This window comes from Pyxicephalus adspersus, chromosome 7, assembly GCF_032062135.1.
Source record: "Pyxicephalus adspersus chromosome 7, UCB_Pads_2.0, whole genome shotgun sequence".
Lineage (NCBI taxonomy): Eukaryota > Metazoa > Chordata > Amphibia > Anura > Pyxicephalidae > Pyxicephalus > Pyxicephalus adspersus.
The window spans coordinates 73,665,943-73,682,905 of record NC_092864.1 but is presented as its reverse complement, the minus strand read 5'-3'; the positions used below and the strand labels follow the sequence as shown (position 1 = coordinate 73,682,905).

The 16,963-nt window shown below is 37.4% G+C and overlaps 1 protein-coding gene across 1 annotated transcript in view; it reads right to left on the bottom strand.

Annotated features, from left to right (window-relative positions):
• The window catches only part of LOC140335949 (serine/threonine-protein kinase SMG1-like), a gene marked incomplete in the record, with an annotated part of 46,283 nt that overhangs the window by 4,584 nt on the left and 24,736 nt on the right, over nucleotides 1–16,963 (bottom strand). Inside the window, 19 exon segments of the mRNA XM_072418965.1 lie at nucleotides 581–684; nucleotides 793–1,004; nucleotides 1,949–2,179; nucleotides 3,685–3,864; nucleotides 3,942–4,094; nucleotides 4,209–4,346; nucleotides 6,109–6,578; nucleotides 7,878–8,067; nucleotides 8,154–8,304; nucleotides 8,409–8,635; nucleotides 9,153–9,387; nucleotides 9,849–10,121; nucleotides 11,244–11,523; nucleotides 12,064–12,236; nucleotides 13,235–13,425; nucleotides 13,730–13,948; nucleotides 14,847–14,956; nucleotides 15,041–15,179; nucleotides 15,796–16,044. Of these exon segments, the coding sequence (XP_072275066.1) occupies nucleotides 581–684; nucleotides 793–1,004; nucleotides 1,949–2,179; nucleotides 3,685–3,864; nucleotides 3,942–4,094; nucleotides 4,209–4,346; nucleotides 6,109–6,578; nucleotides 7,878–8,067; nucleotides 8,154–8,304; nucleotides 8,409–8,635; nucleotides 9,153–9,387; nucleotides 9,849–10,121; nucleotides 11,244–11,523; nucleotides 12,064–12,236; nucleotides 13,235–13,425; nucleotides 13,730–13,948; nucleotides 14,847–14,956; nucleotides 15,041–15,179; nucleotides 15,796–16,044 (3,925 nt within the window).

Here is a 16,963-nt window from a genome sequence, read left to right as displayed (position 1 = left end):
GGTATGGGAAGGACACCCCAGGGTTACTACAGTTGATTTTGCAGATTTAGTTTGAAAAAATTATTCTGAAAGATTATAACAAGCTATATATATATAATTTATTTTCTTATAAATAAAAAAAAAAAAATAAGTCTTGCTGCACAATGCTAATAAAATATCAACACTGCTCATGACTAAACCATAAAGTTCCACTGACTTTTTAAATTAAAATTTATTTGGTAATAGTAGGATGTGCCAAGCATAAACGTTCATAATTACAAAATCCATTTTCTCCAATGGAGATTCAAATAGCTAGTATAAGCCCCACGTTTGATATGCAATTGGGCTTTTTTGCTTCTAAAACCCACTTGAAAGTTTTTGTGAACAATAAGAAACATATAATTACCTGTGACTACTTTGAATTACTAAATAAAGCTATGTACAGATGGCAGATGATAGCCCTTGGGGAGTTAGGCTTTAGGCAAATTTAGCTTCTATAGGTAACTCAAGTCCAAAAAACACTAAATGTACTAATAAATTATCATGTAATTATGTAATGTTCCCAGTATAGATGTATCAGTGCTTAGAAGAGGCACATTACCTGCTGCAAAACTGGGCAGGTACGTTGAAGCAGTTGGACTAGCACACTCATTTGTTGCATCGGTTACCAAAGGGGATGCAAAACCCACCAGATTGTTATAGATACTAAAAAGACAGGAGGAAAAAAAAATGGTGTCAATTCAACAGTACATTTCAAACCACAGTCAGAAGTAGTTTTATAGGAGACACTTTTTTGGTAGGAATTGATCTTACCTCTGGCTCTGGATTTTCAGTTCTTTCAGGGTTGGCATTATTTCTTGCAGCATATCAATGTGTTCTTGGCTGCGTACTTGGCCCAAAGCCTGAACCAGAGTAAACAAGACGGTCTGGATGTTATCTTGCCAGGACTTATACTCGCCCAAAAACTGCCTAACGCTGTTCTCATAGGGCACATCTTCACCATCTGTCAAGGCTGCCTCTTCATCCTTAAAAAAAAATGTTATACAGTTGATAGTGGAATGATACTAATATATATGGATGATGAAGTTGGGTGACAACCGGTAGAGGTAGTAGTAGTAAAGGTAGAATGATGAAAAGCATCATAAAGTCAAGATGACCATAATTTTAGATTAGAAAACTGAACAAACTGATGATTTTTTACCCCTAAATACAAGATATCTGATTGCCTAAAGACGTTAAACATATTCAAACACAGAAAAAGAATTCTGTATGGAATTCTGTTTTTCAGTCCAACTATGGAATATTGTAATTTTTAAAAAGGAATCGAGTGGGTTAACTGAGGGATGGGGAGCAGTATCAGCAAGAGGTGTCAGCAACGACATGATCTTGTCCATGTCCCCTTCACCTATTTCCAGATCATTTTGAATCCACCTGGGAAAGGGGGATCCGATGCTAAAGATCGTTCCATATATCCCTTTAAGATAACTCAGAAGCGATCACCAGAACTGTACACTTTACATTTCCAGTTAGTGGCTCCTGTATGATGTTCATGAACACTCAGAGGTATCTGGTGCTTCCCTACAACCAGAAGAAAAAGCTGCTCACCAACTTACAAGAGCCCAAAAATGAATGACAGAAGCAGGCAGGATGCAGCAAGATCTTGTAGGTAGGATGCTTGTAGGTAGGCGTCATGAAAGTCCCTTTCCAAGGAAAAATGTAACATTGCATGACAGACATACCCACGAGGATAGTGGGAGCTTGGAGGAGACGGGACACTTGTTGGACCAGGCCAAATAATCATTTATGCTACCTATTCAACAAATACCATTGGTGCAGTCTCACTGGGGGGCGCTATTGTGGAGAACTGGCATACTGACATTACTGTAGATTTCTGGAGTTTTATATTCATCTTCCCTAACAAATATCCACATACCCAGAAAACATAACCAAATTTTAAAGATCCATTTACCTTCGCCATAGCTTTCAGCAAATGTTTGACATCACCTAGCTGCCTGTTGTGACCAGTTAGAACAGTCTTGATGCTGTCAACCAAGTTCTGAATAGTTTCACACACAGCTTCAATCTGCTGTTCCTTTTCACTTTGCAGATTCCTCTGATTCGACATGTCATGGCTCAACTGCTTGTGGGCAGAAACCAGCCACTCAGGACTTCCAATGGTGCTTTCATTCGAAGGTCCCTGCTAAGAACAGACATGACTTTAAAACATTTCTTAAATATTACTAAAAATATTACTAAAATAAATAAATGCAACATTTGCTAGCTGCAGGCTGAATTTTAAAATCAACCAGGACAGCAAGTAAGCAGTTATTCTGCCCGAAGGTAGTGCTAATAAACAGTCTTTCCATATCTACACACTGCTAAAACAGATCAATTTTTAATCCACTATTAATAATGCATTAGGAATAATACCTTCAGTAGTATCTGTTTAAAAGAGTCTTAGACTTTTAAATCATTAAAAACAACCTCAAATTTTGTATCAGCCTGTTGTGAGGAACTATGAATAAATCAAAATATTGGTAATTGATAAGGAATTGGTTGAAAGACAAGGTAGCAGCAGTGTAGCAAATAATTGGCCCAAATCAACTAACTCACATACATGAAAAGTTCTAGGGTAACCATTTCAGCAAACCCTACCAAATTCATACTATTTTTGGTTTTGAAGAAATAGTCTTTTCACTATGACCGCAATAATCAATGAGCAAATATCATTAATCTATGAGGGAAAATGTAGAGTCTGCATTTCTTTAGTAGGACAGACCTTTACCTTCAATTACAGGAATGCAGGACAAGGTTTCCAAATTTCTCAGTTGCCAAATATAAAGACATTAGAATAAAACAGTTGTTACAAACTAACTTTTGTTTTGTAAATACCATTAAATGACAAAATAGCTTGTTTGGCAATAATATACAGGTAGGCCTTGGGTTACATACGAGATAGGTTGAATTTGTAAGTTGAATTTGTATGCAAGTCACAACAGGTACATTATTTTATTACATTATTAATTAGGACAAATGTTTGTCAACATATTAGCCAGCATGGTGTCAGTTACTGCATAAAATCCTCACTGATTTAATCGCAAACAAAGAAAAAAAACAAACAAAAATAAAAAAAACTTTATGGAGCCTAGACTTCATTAACTTCTAGAGCAAGCTGTGCTTTGATATGCAAAAAGAAACAATTGCAGAGTTTGTCTTGGTCATTAAAGGGCTACAAGATGTTACAGATTAGCTCCACTCTTAAGATCAACATCCGCTCTGTTTAGCAAAAGATTTCTTCTTCAAGTCATGCAAACCGCCCCCCTCCAAGCCTTTGTCCAGCACACAAGCGAGCAGGGAAGCCCTGTTTGTATCGAATTGGCATGTCGGATCTCCTTAACTCGGGGACTACCTGTAGATGTTACATTTTTAACAAAATGTGAATTCTCTCCTAAGTGTCAAAACAAACGTAATGGTATATCATCTGAAGCCCAACTCCAGGCACAACAAATGTACCAGTATAAAATCAGTTAGACACATTTGCCATAAAAGCATTGCGACACAATGGAGGTATGGGGTAACTGCTGTAAATACTTTTTAACCAAGAACTCTATAGTTGCATACACCTATGTACAACATATCCATTTAAACTTTTCAGCTGTTCTTATAAAAATGAAAAAACAAGCTGTCTACATCTGCAACACTTACCACTCTTTTTAAAAGACGCAGTTCCAACTCAGACACTGAACTGTTGAACTGTGAGGCAAATGAGCACATCTGTTGACAACGCTTAATAAGCTCAAACAGGCTAGTGTCTATACTTAGAGTTTCTGTAGTCCGTGTGCGTAAACTTTCAAAATGTATGATTGTACTACAAAGGAAGGTGACCTAAAAAACAGACAGAGATTAGACATTGGCCTCCAAAGATTCAGTGACAAAAGTACAAACAAAACAGTGTTATAAACCTGGTTTGTTCTTTGGTTCTCCTTTAGTACAAAATTCCTTCTCTCTGTAATAGTAGCCTCAAAGTCCTGAAGAACTGGTGCTAATGCAGGATTTGCTCCTCCTGCCCATTTCAAGCGCTGCTCAATGCTGGCTTCCAAACCAGCTAGTTTTTCCTGCAGAAAATAAATATTTGCAATCAAATTTGTCCTAGGTTACAGAATCTGCTATGAAGCTAAATATACTGCAAATTAAACCATTTCAGCCAAATAGCATTTCTGATGGGGTACCTGAACTGCCGCAATAGAAGAGTCAATCTGGCCAAGCGTATGAAGTTTCTTTTTCATGCTGGTCAAGATGGCAGAGCGAGGAGGCGGCGTAACAGAAGTTGCTTGTGGACGACTTATAAGGAAGTCTTCATGCTGCCACTGAAATGTAAAATAGGGAAGATCATTGTCAGAGGGATCACAGTGATTTAAAACTTAGTGAATAAAAAACTAAATTTTTAGGGCCAACTAAAAATCACCAGTTTCACTAGCCACTGATGCTACTTCAGGGGCCACATCTCAGATTTGTAGCTGCATAGATATGGAATTCACGCCACTATAACTGTGAGGAAAGTCTAGTTACGTGGAGGAAAAGTTGATGAGAACCCACCATGAGAAAATAGGATTCTATTAAAGACTACTAGAATGGCTAGGTGGGTTGACCCTTTGATTTTGATACTTTTTCAATGACCTAGCCCAGTTATGCAGGTTATGTGGTTTTTTTTGGTGACCCAGAAAAATATGTGGACCAGAAAAGTCAAAGTATTGAAGCTAATCGGTCAGCCAGACAATTAGTATTTTCAGGAATGGCTCAGCAATGTCAGCTGTAATCTCTCACCATGTATTTGTGGTAAAAAAAAACTTGATATAGTGATATCTGGTATTTGTAGTACTAGACAAATATTCTGTAGTGAAAATGGCTTATAAAAACAATTTGGGTTCAGTGTTCTCCCTGGCCCTTTTTAGCCAGGTGTACCACCATGGACTTTTCAGTTACCACCCAGCTGATTTTTGTGTGGTAACTGAAATGTGGAGTCACAATAAAGGGGCATTGGACAGTTGGTGTATAATACCAAAATTATGCAAATTTCATGCTCCCTATAGGAAGTTGGAAAAAAAAAAAAAAAAAAAACACTCCGAGGATTGCCATTTTAGAAAAGGTACCTATTAGGTGGTAAAGGTACTTTTGCTAACAGTAAAATATATCCAAGATCAGGGTAAAATTTTGGGAATTATATTTTTGCCCAACAATTAGACACACAAGGGAACATAAAATGCACATTAAAAATTTAATTTTTTTTTAGTTTTAATTTAGATTAGGAATAGAGCCTTAAGAAGAAGGGTGGTTAAGATGCAGAATACTTTAGGGTTGGAGTAAAAAATATATATAATACAACCATCCCTTTACTACCTGCATAATTTGTAATATTAGTAGCAATATAGCTAGTAACGCCTCTATGTAATGCCACTAATCAAGTTTAAACTCATACATTCTGTGGCATCAACCAAAACTGTAAAAACCTCACCCTTGCTGGCTACTGAAATATGCAAAAACTAAGTTTCCCTCTTCTGGTGTCACTGGACAGCCACTAGACATTTTGGTACAGTGATACTGCTGTGATGAACATCAGATGCCTACACAAATAAATCAGCAAAAAAAATGTTCTGGTAAAACTTTTACTCCGTAAAGTGGGCATCCATTTATTACCTCTATCTCAAAATGCTAGTTGCCTAGGAAAAGAAAAGGTTCATATCAGCAGTTAGGGAAGAAAGTCAGCAATGTCAACATTTCCACATTTCTCTTGGAAAAGGTTTTTAACCTTTAGATGCTATTCCATTTTCTTTCTTGTGTCTCAGCATTTTTAGAACATTTTCCCCTACTCACGTTTTCACTATTCACACATAACACTGAAGCCACCTAATGCTGCATTGTTTCCTCATTTTTGTTCCCCCACCCACTACAAGTCAGTCAATTTTTAGAAGTTAAGCATTTAACTTAACTTTCTGTTAACACTATAGTCATCCTATCACAACTTTAAATGTACCAATTGCTCCAAATATGGGCTGTCTACATAGTAATTTAAAATAAAATAAAAACAAAAAATCTAGGCAGGAAGCATAATTTTATGTGTATAGATTTTACCTGAAACATTGCAATGTGCAGCTGCACACGCTGCATGCTGGTTTTACAGGAAGCAATGTTTGTTTCCAGACGGCGCACCAGGTCCTGTTTCTTCCAGGCAGTATCATAAGAACTGGCTAGGACAGTAGCTCTATTCATCACTAGCTGGGAGAATCTGGAGATTTGAATGTTGTGCTCCACAGCCTTTTTACAGAGATCATCAACAGAAACTTTGCTTTCTGCACCAAAGTCTTTGGCTTCCACTTGCGCGATAACATCCACACCCAAAGCACTGATGTAGCTGCACAAAGTCAGTCCCAGAGCTTGTGTGGGTAAGCCAATCAGAAGTTGTCTTACAAAGTCAGCCGTAAAAGATTTGATTGGTTTAGCCATCTGGTCTTCACTAAAGCAAGAGTTTCTGTACATAGTTTTTACATTAACCAACTGCACAGGTCCATTGACGGGAGTTTGTTCATCAATTGGGCATTTCCCTGTTAAAATAAAATAAAGACACAAAGTTTAGGTAAAACAAGAACTATTTAATTTTCGGTTTCGAAAGAGGTTCATTTAAGGACTTTTTTTTTTGCTGTCTGTGCTTCACTAGGAAGATTTTCCTCCACTTTCTGCGCCTAAAATTTTACAGAAAGCAGCAAAAATCTGAGCAAAAGCTTTATTCTAGAGAGCTTTTCATAGAACCAGACATCCCATTGAAGGTTTTTCTTCAACTCTTGCTCTGATAAATTTAAATTGTTTGATTTGCCTTGTTCTCTATTTTCTTGGTACAGATTTGAATATAAATTTAGCTGCTTACATTTTTGATTTTTTTTTTGCAACATGCAGTTTTTATAGTTATGGTAACCACTATGCATTTTTCATCATGAGCTCCAATATTATAAAAAGGACTGGGTTTGTACCAAATGCAAACACAGTTGTTAAAACCAATAGAGCCAGATGACTGAACACATATTTTTGTCTATTTTTCAATTAATTCAGTTATGACAGCTTCTAGCCTACTAGTCAAGGGTCAGTAATGACCTCATCGTAAAAGGGAAAAAGGAAACTTAGATGTGGAAATTAATCAGGTCTATAGACAGATTCATAAGTATCTAATTTTTCACCAAACTAGACATAAAAGCATGTGACCCACCTAAAAACATGTTACATAACTGATAAAAACTTCCCCTCCCAAAGTACCCAAGCTGCTCCAGAACATGCCATACTATTTTAGGTAGTTTCCCATCTATATTGTCCATAGGAAACACCAAAATAGTGTCAAGCTTAAAAGGTCACATTGACGACCAGAATATACCACAATACCCTGAAACTTTACAGTTACCTAGCTGGAAGGACTCCTGTGCCTTTATCGAGTCATCTGTTCTTCAATCAATATTTGATCTACTAAAAATCGGTCTCTCTGAAACCCCAGAGGAAACCAATTGGCAAAATACGTTGGGAAAAAGAAAATTTCTGTAAACTGTGATGTGACCTAAACAAATATACTGATGTTGTGTCATTCCATGTCCACTAGACCACTATATGTAATTCAGTTATGTTTACTATGCGATATTAGAACAAGTAAATGTTATTTTCTTTTTTGCCCAAAAAAAAAAAAAGTGTCTCTTCTGCTCTTTTTTCTTTCGTATAGTTTAGAAACTCTAAAGTATAAATCAGTCAATTTGATATTTTACCTAGCCTCTTTTAATTTTTCAGACTGGTGGGTATAGATACACACATTAACACTTTTACTCATTTCTGTAAACACTAACATCTGAAAATTGTTATTTTCTTACCAGACAAGGTTTGGGAAAATATGCTACAAAGTCGGAAAAATTCTCTGATTGTCTGTAATCTTTTCAGAAAAAATATTTCGTCCAAAACACAACGAAGTTCATCATCTTCAAAAAAGTTCACCTGTGTACTTCGTGCTTCACGGATTACATCGACCTTACGCCAGGCATGTGGAATTTCCATCTGTTTTAACTTTAGAAGTGAGCACAATATAAGTATGCTTGCAAGAATACAATCAATTCACTGGGACATTAATATACAATAATAATTGTCTGTACCTTCTCCAATAGTAAGCCAAATGCAGTTTCAACCTGGGCAAACATTCCATCAAAAGCAACTAAGAGCATCTGCCCTGCAGACATTTTTGGAGTTTCTTCCACAGAGCCATTCCTTGGTTGAATTAACTCTCCATACTGAGAATGAAGTAACCTGTAAGACAACATATACAATAGAGTAAACTTTACCTGCCTAACATGCATATTCAAATGCAAATACATAAAATACCAATGCTGTGGCCTTTACATATATACTACCTTGCAACATCAATGTAGTGAGCATTTGCCTCATCTTCCAGCCCCATGGCTGCATTTCTTAAATATGTCTGCAATGACTCAACCATGTTCTGTAGAGATGTTCCATCAGTGGTCTGATCTATTAGGTTATCCAGCTCTTGAAGCATGCTCTCCAACGTCTGCTCCCCTTTCATCAAGCATCTGAGGGCTTCAGGAAAAATTATCTGACGGAAATTGGAGTTCAGCTCCTGTCAAACATGAAAACATGTTTCATTAATTGGTGTATGCACTAATCTAGTCCTAAAAACTTGAAAAGGATTTGCAGCATTTAAAACATTTTTACGTGTTTTACGTAGCTAAATTTAACATTTTATTCCTAAAAAAGCAAACAAAAACCCGTTTTCAAAGGTTACTCTTCGACCCTAAAAAAAAAATTTTTTTTTTGTTTTGTACAAATTTAAGACCTTTTTTTTCTTATAAGGTGAACTTTTTAAGAAAGGAGAAATTAAGGTAAACAGTGTGCTTAAAGATTTTTTTTTTTTAAAACTGCATCTCAGCAGAGTATTTGAAAAAAGGAAGGGTGGGGTGGGGAGGTATCAATCCTAAATTTTCAAACTATCCCCTGTGCACAGGGATTTACAGATGTTATAAACTCCAGCTAGAATCAGTATATTCCCATTATCTCACAAGGAAAAGGAGTCAACTGTAATACTCAGTAAAGGCCAAATAGAACTTTCCTGAAAAAACATGGCAAGACTAAATTACCTGCAAAGATATGTACACGGCATTAGCTAGATGTACAGCTTCAGATGCCTCCAGAGGATTGGGTATATCAAGATCTTGAGGGACAAGCATGCACTGTTTTAATAATTGGACAAGACATGTGACATTGCCACTCATACTGCAGAGCTCTTCCAGGAACCAAGCTCCATCCCGAGATGTAAGATCCACAAGTTGTTCTCCAGCACTGGAAGCAGCTCCTTCCATCATTAAGTTGCGTCTGTAAAAATATAAATGACACAAGATGGTTACAATTATGGGTATAAAGAGTTTTTTCCCCCTAGGTAATGTTTGGGCAGATGAAATTCCTCCTTTGGTAAAAACCCAGCTCAGTAATGCTACTTAACTTGCAATGGGTTAATCAATAAGTGACTGATCAATATACAAAAGGACCACCGTGTAATCATGCATAATTGCTTGTACGTGCTAACAGATGTCCATCCTTCAAAGTAATGAACAAAAATCTCACATACTAGTGTGAAAAAGTAAGAGGGGTTAGTATACCCCAACGTTCTGTGTGCCTCATAGGACAAGAAATGGGGTTTGCCTATATCACTCCTGTTCTATGACTATTTTCTCACTTCAGCAGCCAATAAAGGCATTTCAATGTTTTTTTGGAATGGTATAAACATTAACATATTAGTTAAACTGGTAAGTGTTTACGTTTGGATTTTCTTTTACCTGGTAAGAGTGCAGAGCGCAGATACAACCACACTAGCCAGGCTAAGGGAACCTTCCTCGCCATTTTCAAGCAAGAAAACTTTAATACAGCGCTCAATTTCTTTCAGTTGTTCTTCACAGACAGGAACAGTTGCCACCTCCTGCTTTAGTCGTTCTACTAGTCTCAGAAGTCTGTTATTTGTATCAGCATAATAGCGTTGCAGGGCCATCTCAGTGGCAGAAATGAACTGACAGACAGCTTGAGGAGGCTGAGGAGCATACTGCTTTTCATACCTGTAAATAAAAATAAAATTATATGACCAACATCTGCTTGTTAGAATTTTTGTTACAGCCAACATATGAGGACTTACGTAGATGTGCAAAGTAAGCATTCATTTAGCTTTGGAGATTAGTATTATTAACCTCCCAGGTGGTAATCCCTAGAGTGGCTCAGGGTTAAATTCCAATACAAAAAGTGGTAACCCTGAGCCTCACTCGGGGTGGAGTGGAGGGCTTGCCTTGCCCCACGAGCCTGCGGCGTCCTCCAGGGATGACAGCCCGGCATCTGTGTGCCCTTGGCGATACCCAGCCAGCATGTCTGTGTCCCTGGGTCTCATCTCCTCAGGCCTGTGGGCATGGGACGTGTGCGCGTGCATGCGGGCGGCAGGACAGGCTGGACATTTTAAAAAATGTATTTTTAAATGTCAAATGTACCGCTTTGACATGTAAAAATACTAAAATTATCATACTGCCAGATAGGTTAAACAGTATTTTAATAGCGTCGACTTATTATGCAGCACTGTACATCAAATTGGGGTTTGCAAATGACAGATACAGACAGTGTCAACAAGAAGAGGAGGGGGCACTGCCGAGAAGAGCTTAAAATCTGAGAAGATTTCAACTTATGGAGTTTTTCTTTTGCTTTAAGCTACTTTACATTCACACTGATTGGACAGAACATTACCGCTGTAAAAAATGCCCGTGTACACAAGCCAATTCTTTTTACCCAAGGGAAGCCCCAAAAAGTTTTGACATCTATTGCTAGTTTGAGGAACTACGGCTAAACATTATTATTGATGATAATATTATAACAGGATTTATATAGCGCCAACATATTACGCAGCCCTGTACATAAAACAGGGGTAGCAAATGACAGAAGAATACAGATAGTGACACAGGAGGAGGAGAGGACGCTGTGCCGAAGAGTTTACAATCTAGGATATGAAAAAAATGACCATACTTTATAAACAAGATTTTTAGGTTGCAGAAAGTTCTAAATGAAGGATCTAGGAGTAGTCTGTATGTCGTTAACCTGGGGACTATCTGTACTTAAATGGTAAAAAATATGGCAATTGAGTCCATCAGACCTGCCAAACAATGATCTAGGAGTCGTCAAATCTTTAAATGTGTACTTACTTTGAATATATTTCCTGACAATGCTCAATGGTCATGTCGCATATAAGCTCCTCCATCCAAGTCTTCCACTGCTCCATTCTGTGTTTTTGAAACACCGATTTGGGGTACAAAAGGGCTACAGTTGCATAGTTGTGAAGATTCTCCAAGCAGCCCCGAAGGACAGAGCGTCTCTGTTGCAGCAGGGTTCCCATTTCTGCCTCATATTGCTCACACTGTGTGATGAGATGTGCCTGGCCAGCATTCTGTAAGAAAGCTGTGGCAGGTACATAGCTGGGAGGACCTGTGGAGAGACAAATTAGTTTTTGGTATAATATATTTATGGAGAAATTAAAACTTACTGACCATATGCATTTGAGCAAATAGAAATATCCAGATCTCTTCATATAACATTTTAATCTACTGTAGATGCTTTGCGCAACAGTCATACAAGAGCCTCATTTTACATGGTATACTTATACTACAATGCAGACTGAAATTCTAGTGGAGAGACCTATTGTAATTGACAAGTTATAAAAAAAAGCCAGAAGATGATTCAACTAAATCATTACTAAACTAAAATTAAAATTTTCCATAGGCTCACCTGTTACCTCAAAAAAGAAAAAAATGTTTAGTGTAAAAGGTCCTATTGGACACTACTCAAGTGAATATGCCAATACAACTTCTTTAAACTGTTGTTGTAATTTAAAATATATGCACAGCTTGGATATATTGGCTAAAATATGCTAATAATGAATAATATTATAATATACAAAGGTAACTAAATGAACAGCACTTTAGGAGTGCACATAAATTTTTTTTTATCAAAACTAATTTGATATACCTAAATCCATCTGGCTGCTTATTTCTTGAAGCAGACCGGCTAGTTTAGTGGCTTCCAGATTGCTAAAGGCAGTTTGGTACTGTGTGATCCACTGCTCAAATTCATTCAGCTTCACTTGGATAGCTTCCTGGACCGCTCTCTGCTGTGTCTGAAGCTGGGTGTGTTCAGAATATCTAAAATACAAAAAAAATGTTAAAATATCGAGGAAACATAAGTCTCAAGGTTCAAAGTTTCAGGTCATCAAAAACAGTACACACAAACACACACGCTTTGTTAATGTCAAGGGTCAGAGGAGAATGGCCAGACTAATTTGAATTGATAAAAAAAAGGCAACATCACCTCAAATAACCACTTACAGCCAAGGTTTGCAGAAGAGCACCTTTGATTGCACAACATATCAAACCTTGAAGCAAATGGGCTACAGCAGAAGACCCACCAGGGTGGCACTCCTGTCAGCTAAGAACAGGCAGCTGGGCTACAATTACCACAGGTTCTCCAAATCAAGACAAGAAAAGATTACAAATAAATGTTTTGGGCACACTAAAGTCCTCTTATTATGGTACTTCTTGCATGTCATAAAGCCCTAATCACCTCATACTGGTTTCTTAAACATGGCAATGTGTTAACTGTACTCAAATGGCCTTCAATCACCAGTGCTCAATTCAACAGAGCACCTTTGTAACGTGGAACAGGAGAATTAAGTCCGTCAGACTTCTGCCTTCCGAAAGCAGTACTGAGAGAATGAATGAAGGCTAGAGTCATTTTCTTTTTTTATTGATTACGATGCAAAAGAATTCTTATACTAACAGGACATCCAAAAATCAGGATGAGGTGTTGCCATTGTCAGATCCCAGAAAGTATTGCATCCTGCGACTGAGGATATTCTCACCACATACAGACTGCAATCTACCTCTTCTGTTCAAGCTAGACTTCTCGTTACCCCCGATGGCTGATACACCACTGTCGTAGCATCCTCTGGCAGAATCTTGATTTTGCAAAATTGCCAGCACTGTTGGGACATTCCATCCCAAAGGATGTTCTTATGAAGATAGGATCCCACCCAACAACCAAGTTCCCCCTGCAGCAACATGAAAATTCCTATTCTCTAAGCAAACATCTCAAAAACATTTTGGGTGGAGCTAAACAAGGTTCCTTTTCCATAACTACAAACCTGAGCTGCAGTGTATGAGCAGGATGATCTGGGGCTTCAGCTCCTTCCAGGAAGGTCATCTCCTCCATGACCCGGGTTTGCAGCTTTTCCACCTCTGTCAGTTCTTCATGCGAATTTAGATATTCCCCCAAGCTACTGTCTAGCTTGGGCAAGACACTCAGCATCTCATCCCGGTTCTTAAACCAGTTCACCTGTAAATTGAAACGTATTTTTTTAAACAATATTCATAAAAGCAGTCTTTAACAGCCAAAGGCCTTATTTATACGTTTTTTTTTTTCTATCATTGCCTCTTTTGTCAAACATTCTTTAGTCTTAAGAGAACGGTAACCAGGTAGAACTAAGCTGATCAGTGAATTTAAATACAAAATGGTCAACATAATATTTTACCCATCCAAGGTAGCGATCGGTCTAAGCATATATTATTGTCTGTTGATCTATTAATATAAATCTGTTAGGCCCATAATTTAAAAAAATATAATTTACAAAGAATATTACCTTGATTTCAGCCACTCTGGAAGAAAAAAGGCTTTGTGTGATTTCTCTTTCCATCTCTCGTTTGCTTTGCTTGTTTTCAGCCTGTTGTCCTCCTCCGCCATAGACTGCACCTGCAAATCCTGCCTCTCCCCCGGCAGTCCAGTCCACAAGAGGGTCATAAACAAAAGCCTCAAGCAATGTTAACAATGTCTCTCTTCCTCTTCTCATTATATGGAGCACCTAAAGTCAAAAACACAACCACTTATGGTAACAGAGCTGAGCAACAGTTTAGTTTTTTAAATAAATGAACCTTGAAAACAGATGTTATATTATAATTCCCAGTAAGTATCTTTAATAGTTTTATCAGTTAAGGTTAAGAAATGCTGATACAGGTGAACATTAACTTTCCCCTAATACAATACAATAAAAACTATAGGACAGTGTGCCTTGGATGAAGTCTGGGGCAAAATAGAATTAGGGAAAACCTTTCCCAAAAATGTCCTTAACTGCCTGTATAATGCAGTATTTTATCCAAGATTACATTTGTAAGATTTCCAGTGGGAGGAAAAAAAAAAGCTTTGTCAGAAGGAGTAGCTGCTCCATCTGGGTGGTGTAAAGCTTTCTTTGTTAAACCCGAACACTAAAACCAACATGGCCTACTACCTGGTCATAACAAGTCAGAACTTATGTAGCAACTCACCTCCAACACTCCAAAATAATCAATAGTTTTACAACAGAGTTAATGTCCCTGGTCAGTTTGTAACCACAAAGCAGACCCAACATTCTTGAGCTAAATCATAGTACAGTATTAAAGGCTTAATAACCAAGTAGTAGGCTCAGGTGGTAAAATAAAAAGCCAAAGTGCAACTTTTAGCTTATATTTGTAATGCCTAGACATTTAAGCTGCCTAGATATACACATTTGTGTGCACAATCACTATTTTACTAAGTTTGGATTGGCCCAATTTGCAACAAGTTTACTTTAATCTTTACCAATGGCATTTTTGCAGCTTACATTTCAAGCAAACCTATAACAGACTGATAAAATCTAACTACAGAGGATACTGGTTACTGTTTATTCTAACCATAGTTATCTTTTAAACCTTTTAAAGTGATAAGGAAGGAAGTGTTTTATGTACCTGCTCACAAGACAGACGGAAGACTCCCTCCACCCCTGTCACGCCCAGTGCACTTTCAATATTTTGGGTCATTCGGAAGGGAACCTTTTCAGGAACACGTAGGCTCTTCCCTTTAGAAAAAGCATGAAGGAAACACTGTCAGTACACAAAAAACCTAAAGTGATAGTTATTTCAACAGTAAAAGTAATATTTACCTTTTTCAAAACAAACATTGTAGTCTATGTGAACTACTTCCCCACTTGTCATATCAATCAGAACATTATCCAAATGCCTATCGCCAAGGCCTATGATATAGCCAACCATTGACATAACAGCTGTTGACCTGGCATAGGACTGCAAAAAAAAAAAAAAAAAAGTAAGTTAATAACCTGTAAAAGTTTTGTAAAACATGCAACACAAGATGGGTTTTTGGTAAGGAAGGATTTGAAAAGGAATGAAAATTAAATAGTAAATTGTAATGTAGTTGTAAAATGTGAAACCTGTAAACACTGGGGCCCTGTGAAGGTCTATAAGCTTTTGTACAATGACAACAAAATGACAATACAATACAATTGTAGTCTTATACAGCCTTATGAAGTAAACTACTGTATGATGCCAAGATAATGAACATCCTAAACAGCAACCTAGATAGTGAGCTTTTCTACTCCTCCTGTGTCACTAGCTGTATCTGTCATTTGCAAGCCCTTTTTAATATACAGCACTGTGTAAATATGTTGGGCGCCATATAATCCTTTTTTATTATTATTATTAATAGCCTAACTTGGCTCCTTCAGAACCACTAAATGATCAACTAGTATATTACCAATTGGTTTGGTAAGCTTTCCTAAATGGATTAAGAGGGCAAGCAAATAGTATGTAGTAGAAGTGCAAAGGAACACAAGTAGTAAAAATCATCTCTCTTAGAAATATAATATGAATACAATGCCAAAGTAAAAAAGTCCCCTCTCACCTGCGTAACTCTCCACCACTCATCTGCTGTGGCGCAAGAGCACCACAATTCTTTAGCCAGTAGATTTGGAGGAGTGGATTCCATTAATTCCTCTAGTACAGACTTCATCACATTAAGGGGCCAGTCTCGACGAGACACATCTAGGCTCAGGCCAACTGCTTTGAGGGCTGGACTTATTTTACTGTAGTAGAGTTCACTGGGACGAGGAACCATTGCAGGATTTTGAGGAGTTTGATAGGAATCTTGGGCCTGAGCAGAAAAAAATAAAAAATTTTAACTTTAAAATCAGCAACCACATTGTAGTCACAAAAGCCAATTAGAAAAAAAAAATAAAAAAATAAAACTACAGTTGTATATAATCCCTGTACCTTCTTTTTGACAAAACAAACATAGATCAAAGGTTAGAATCCCATTACATTACGGCCATGGTCTGGAAGAGTTATTATGCAATGTCATGTGCTTTCTTTTTCAATAAATATTAATGGATTTCCACAAAGGCTAGTAAAGGTTTGATGTAAAATAGAACAAGATTTGTACTTTAAGATGCAATAACTTGTAAAGAAAAAAGTGGTGTGTATTGCATCAATATCAGCCTAAGTTCTTGTCTTGGGCCTAAGAGCAGAATCCGACTTCAGGGATTCTGCAGAAGATTGAGTAAACAAGTGGGCAATTTAGGTCATAAAGGGCATTCGGTACAGTGGGACGGCTTCCTAGTGTCTAATCTACATATAGGTGGCAATATTACAGAAGGGTAAATACTTCCTGTATGTCCCTCAATGAAAGATAAAGAACATGTTAAGGGATGTACAATTTAAATTAATGCACTGATAAAACAGCAAGAAAATTTTAAAAGTCCCAGTGGGAATATGGCTGGGTAAGGTTAATAAAATCATGCTGATGGAGGACTTAACAGCTAGTATACATGACAGGAATGAAAAATTCACTCAGATATGGTACTTATTGATAGTCTTTCAAGACTGCACAGAATACAAATGTTTGATAGATACTCTGGGGAATCTGGAAATTTTGTGAGTTATAGATAAATTTTAATTCTCAAGGTTCACTTAGCCATTATGCAAGGGTGTATTGGTCTATACCGATAAATTGGGCTCTGTTTCGGTAAACTTAGGTATTGTAATATCTCAGCCACTACTTTGACAAGAACCAC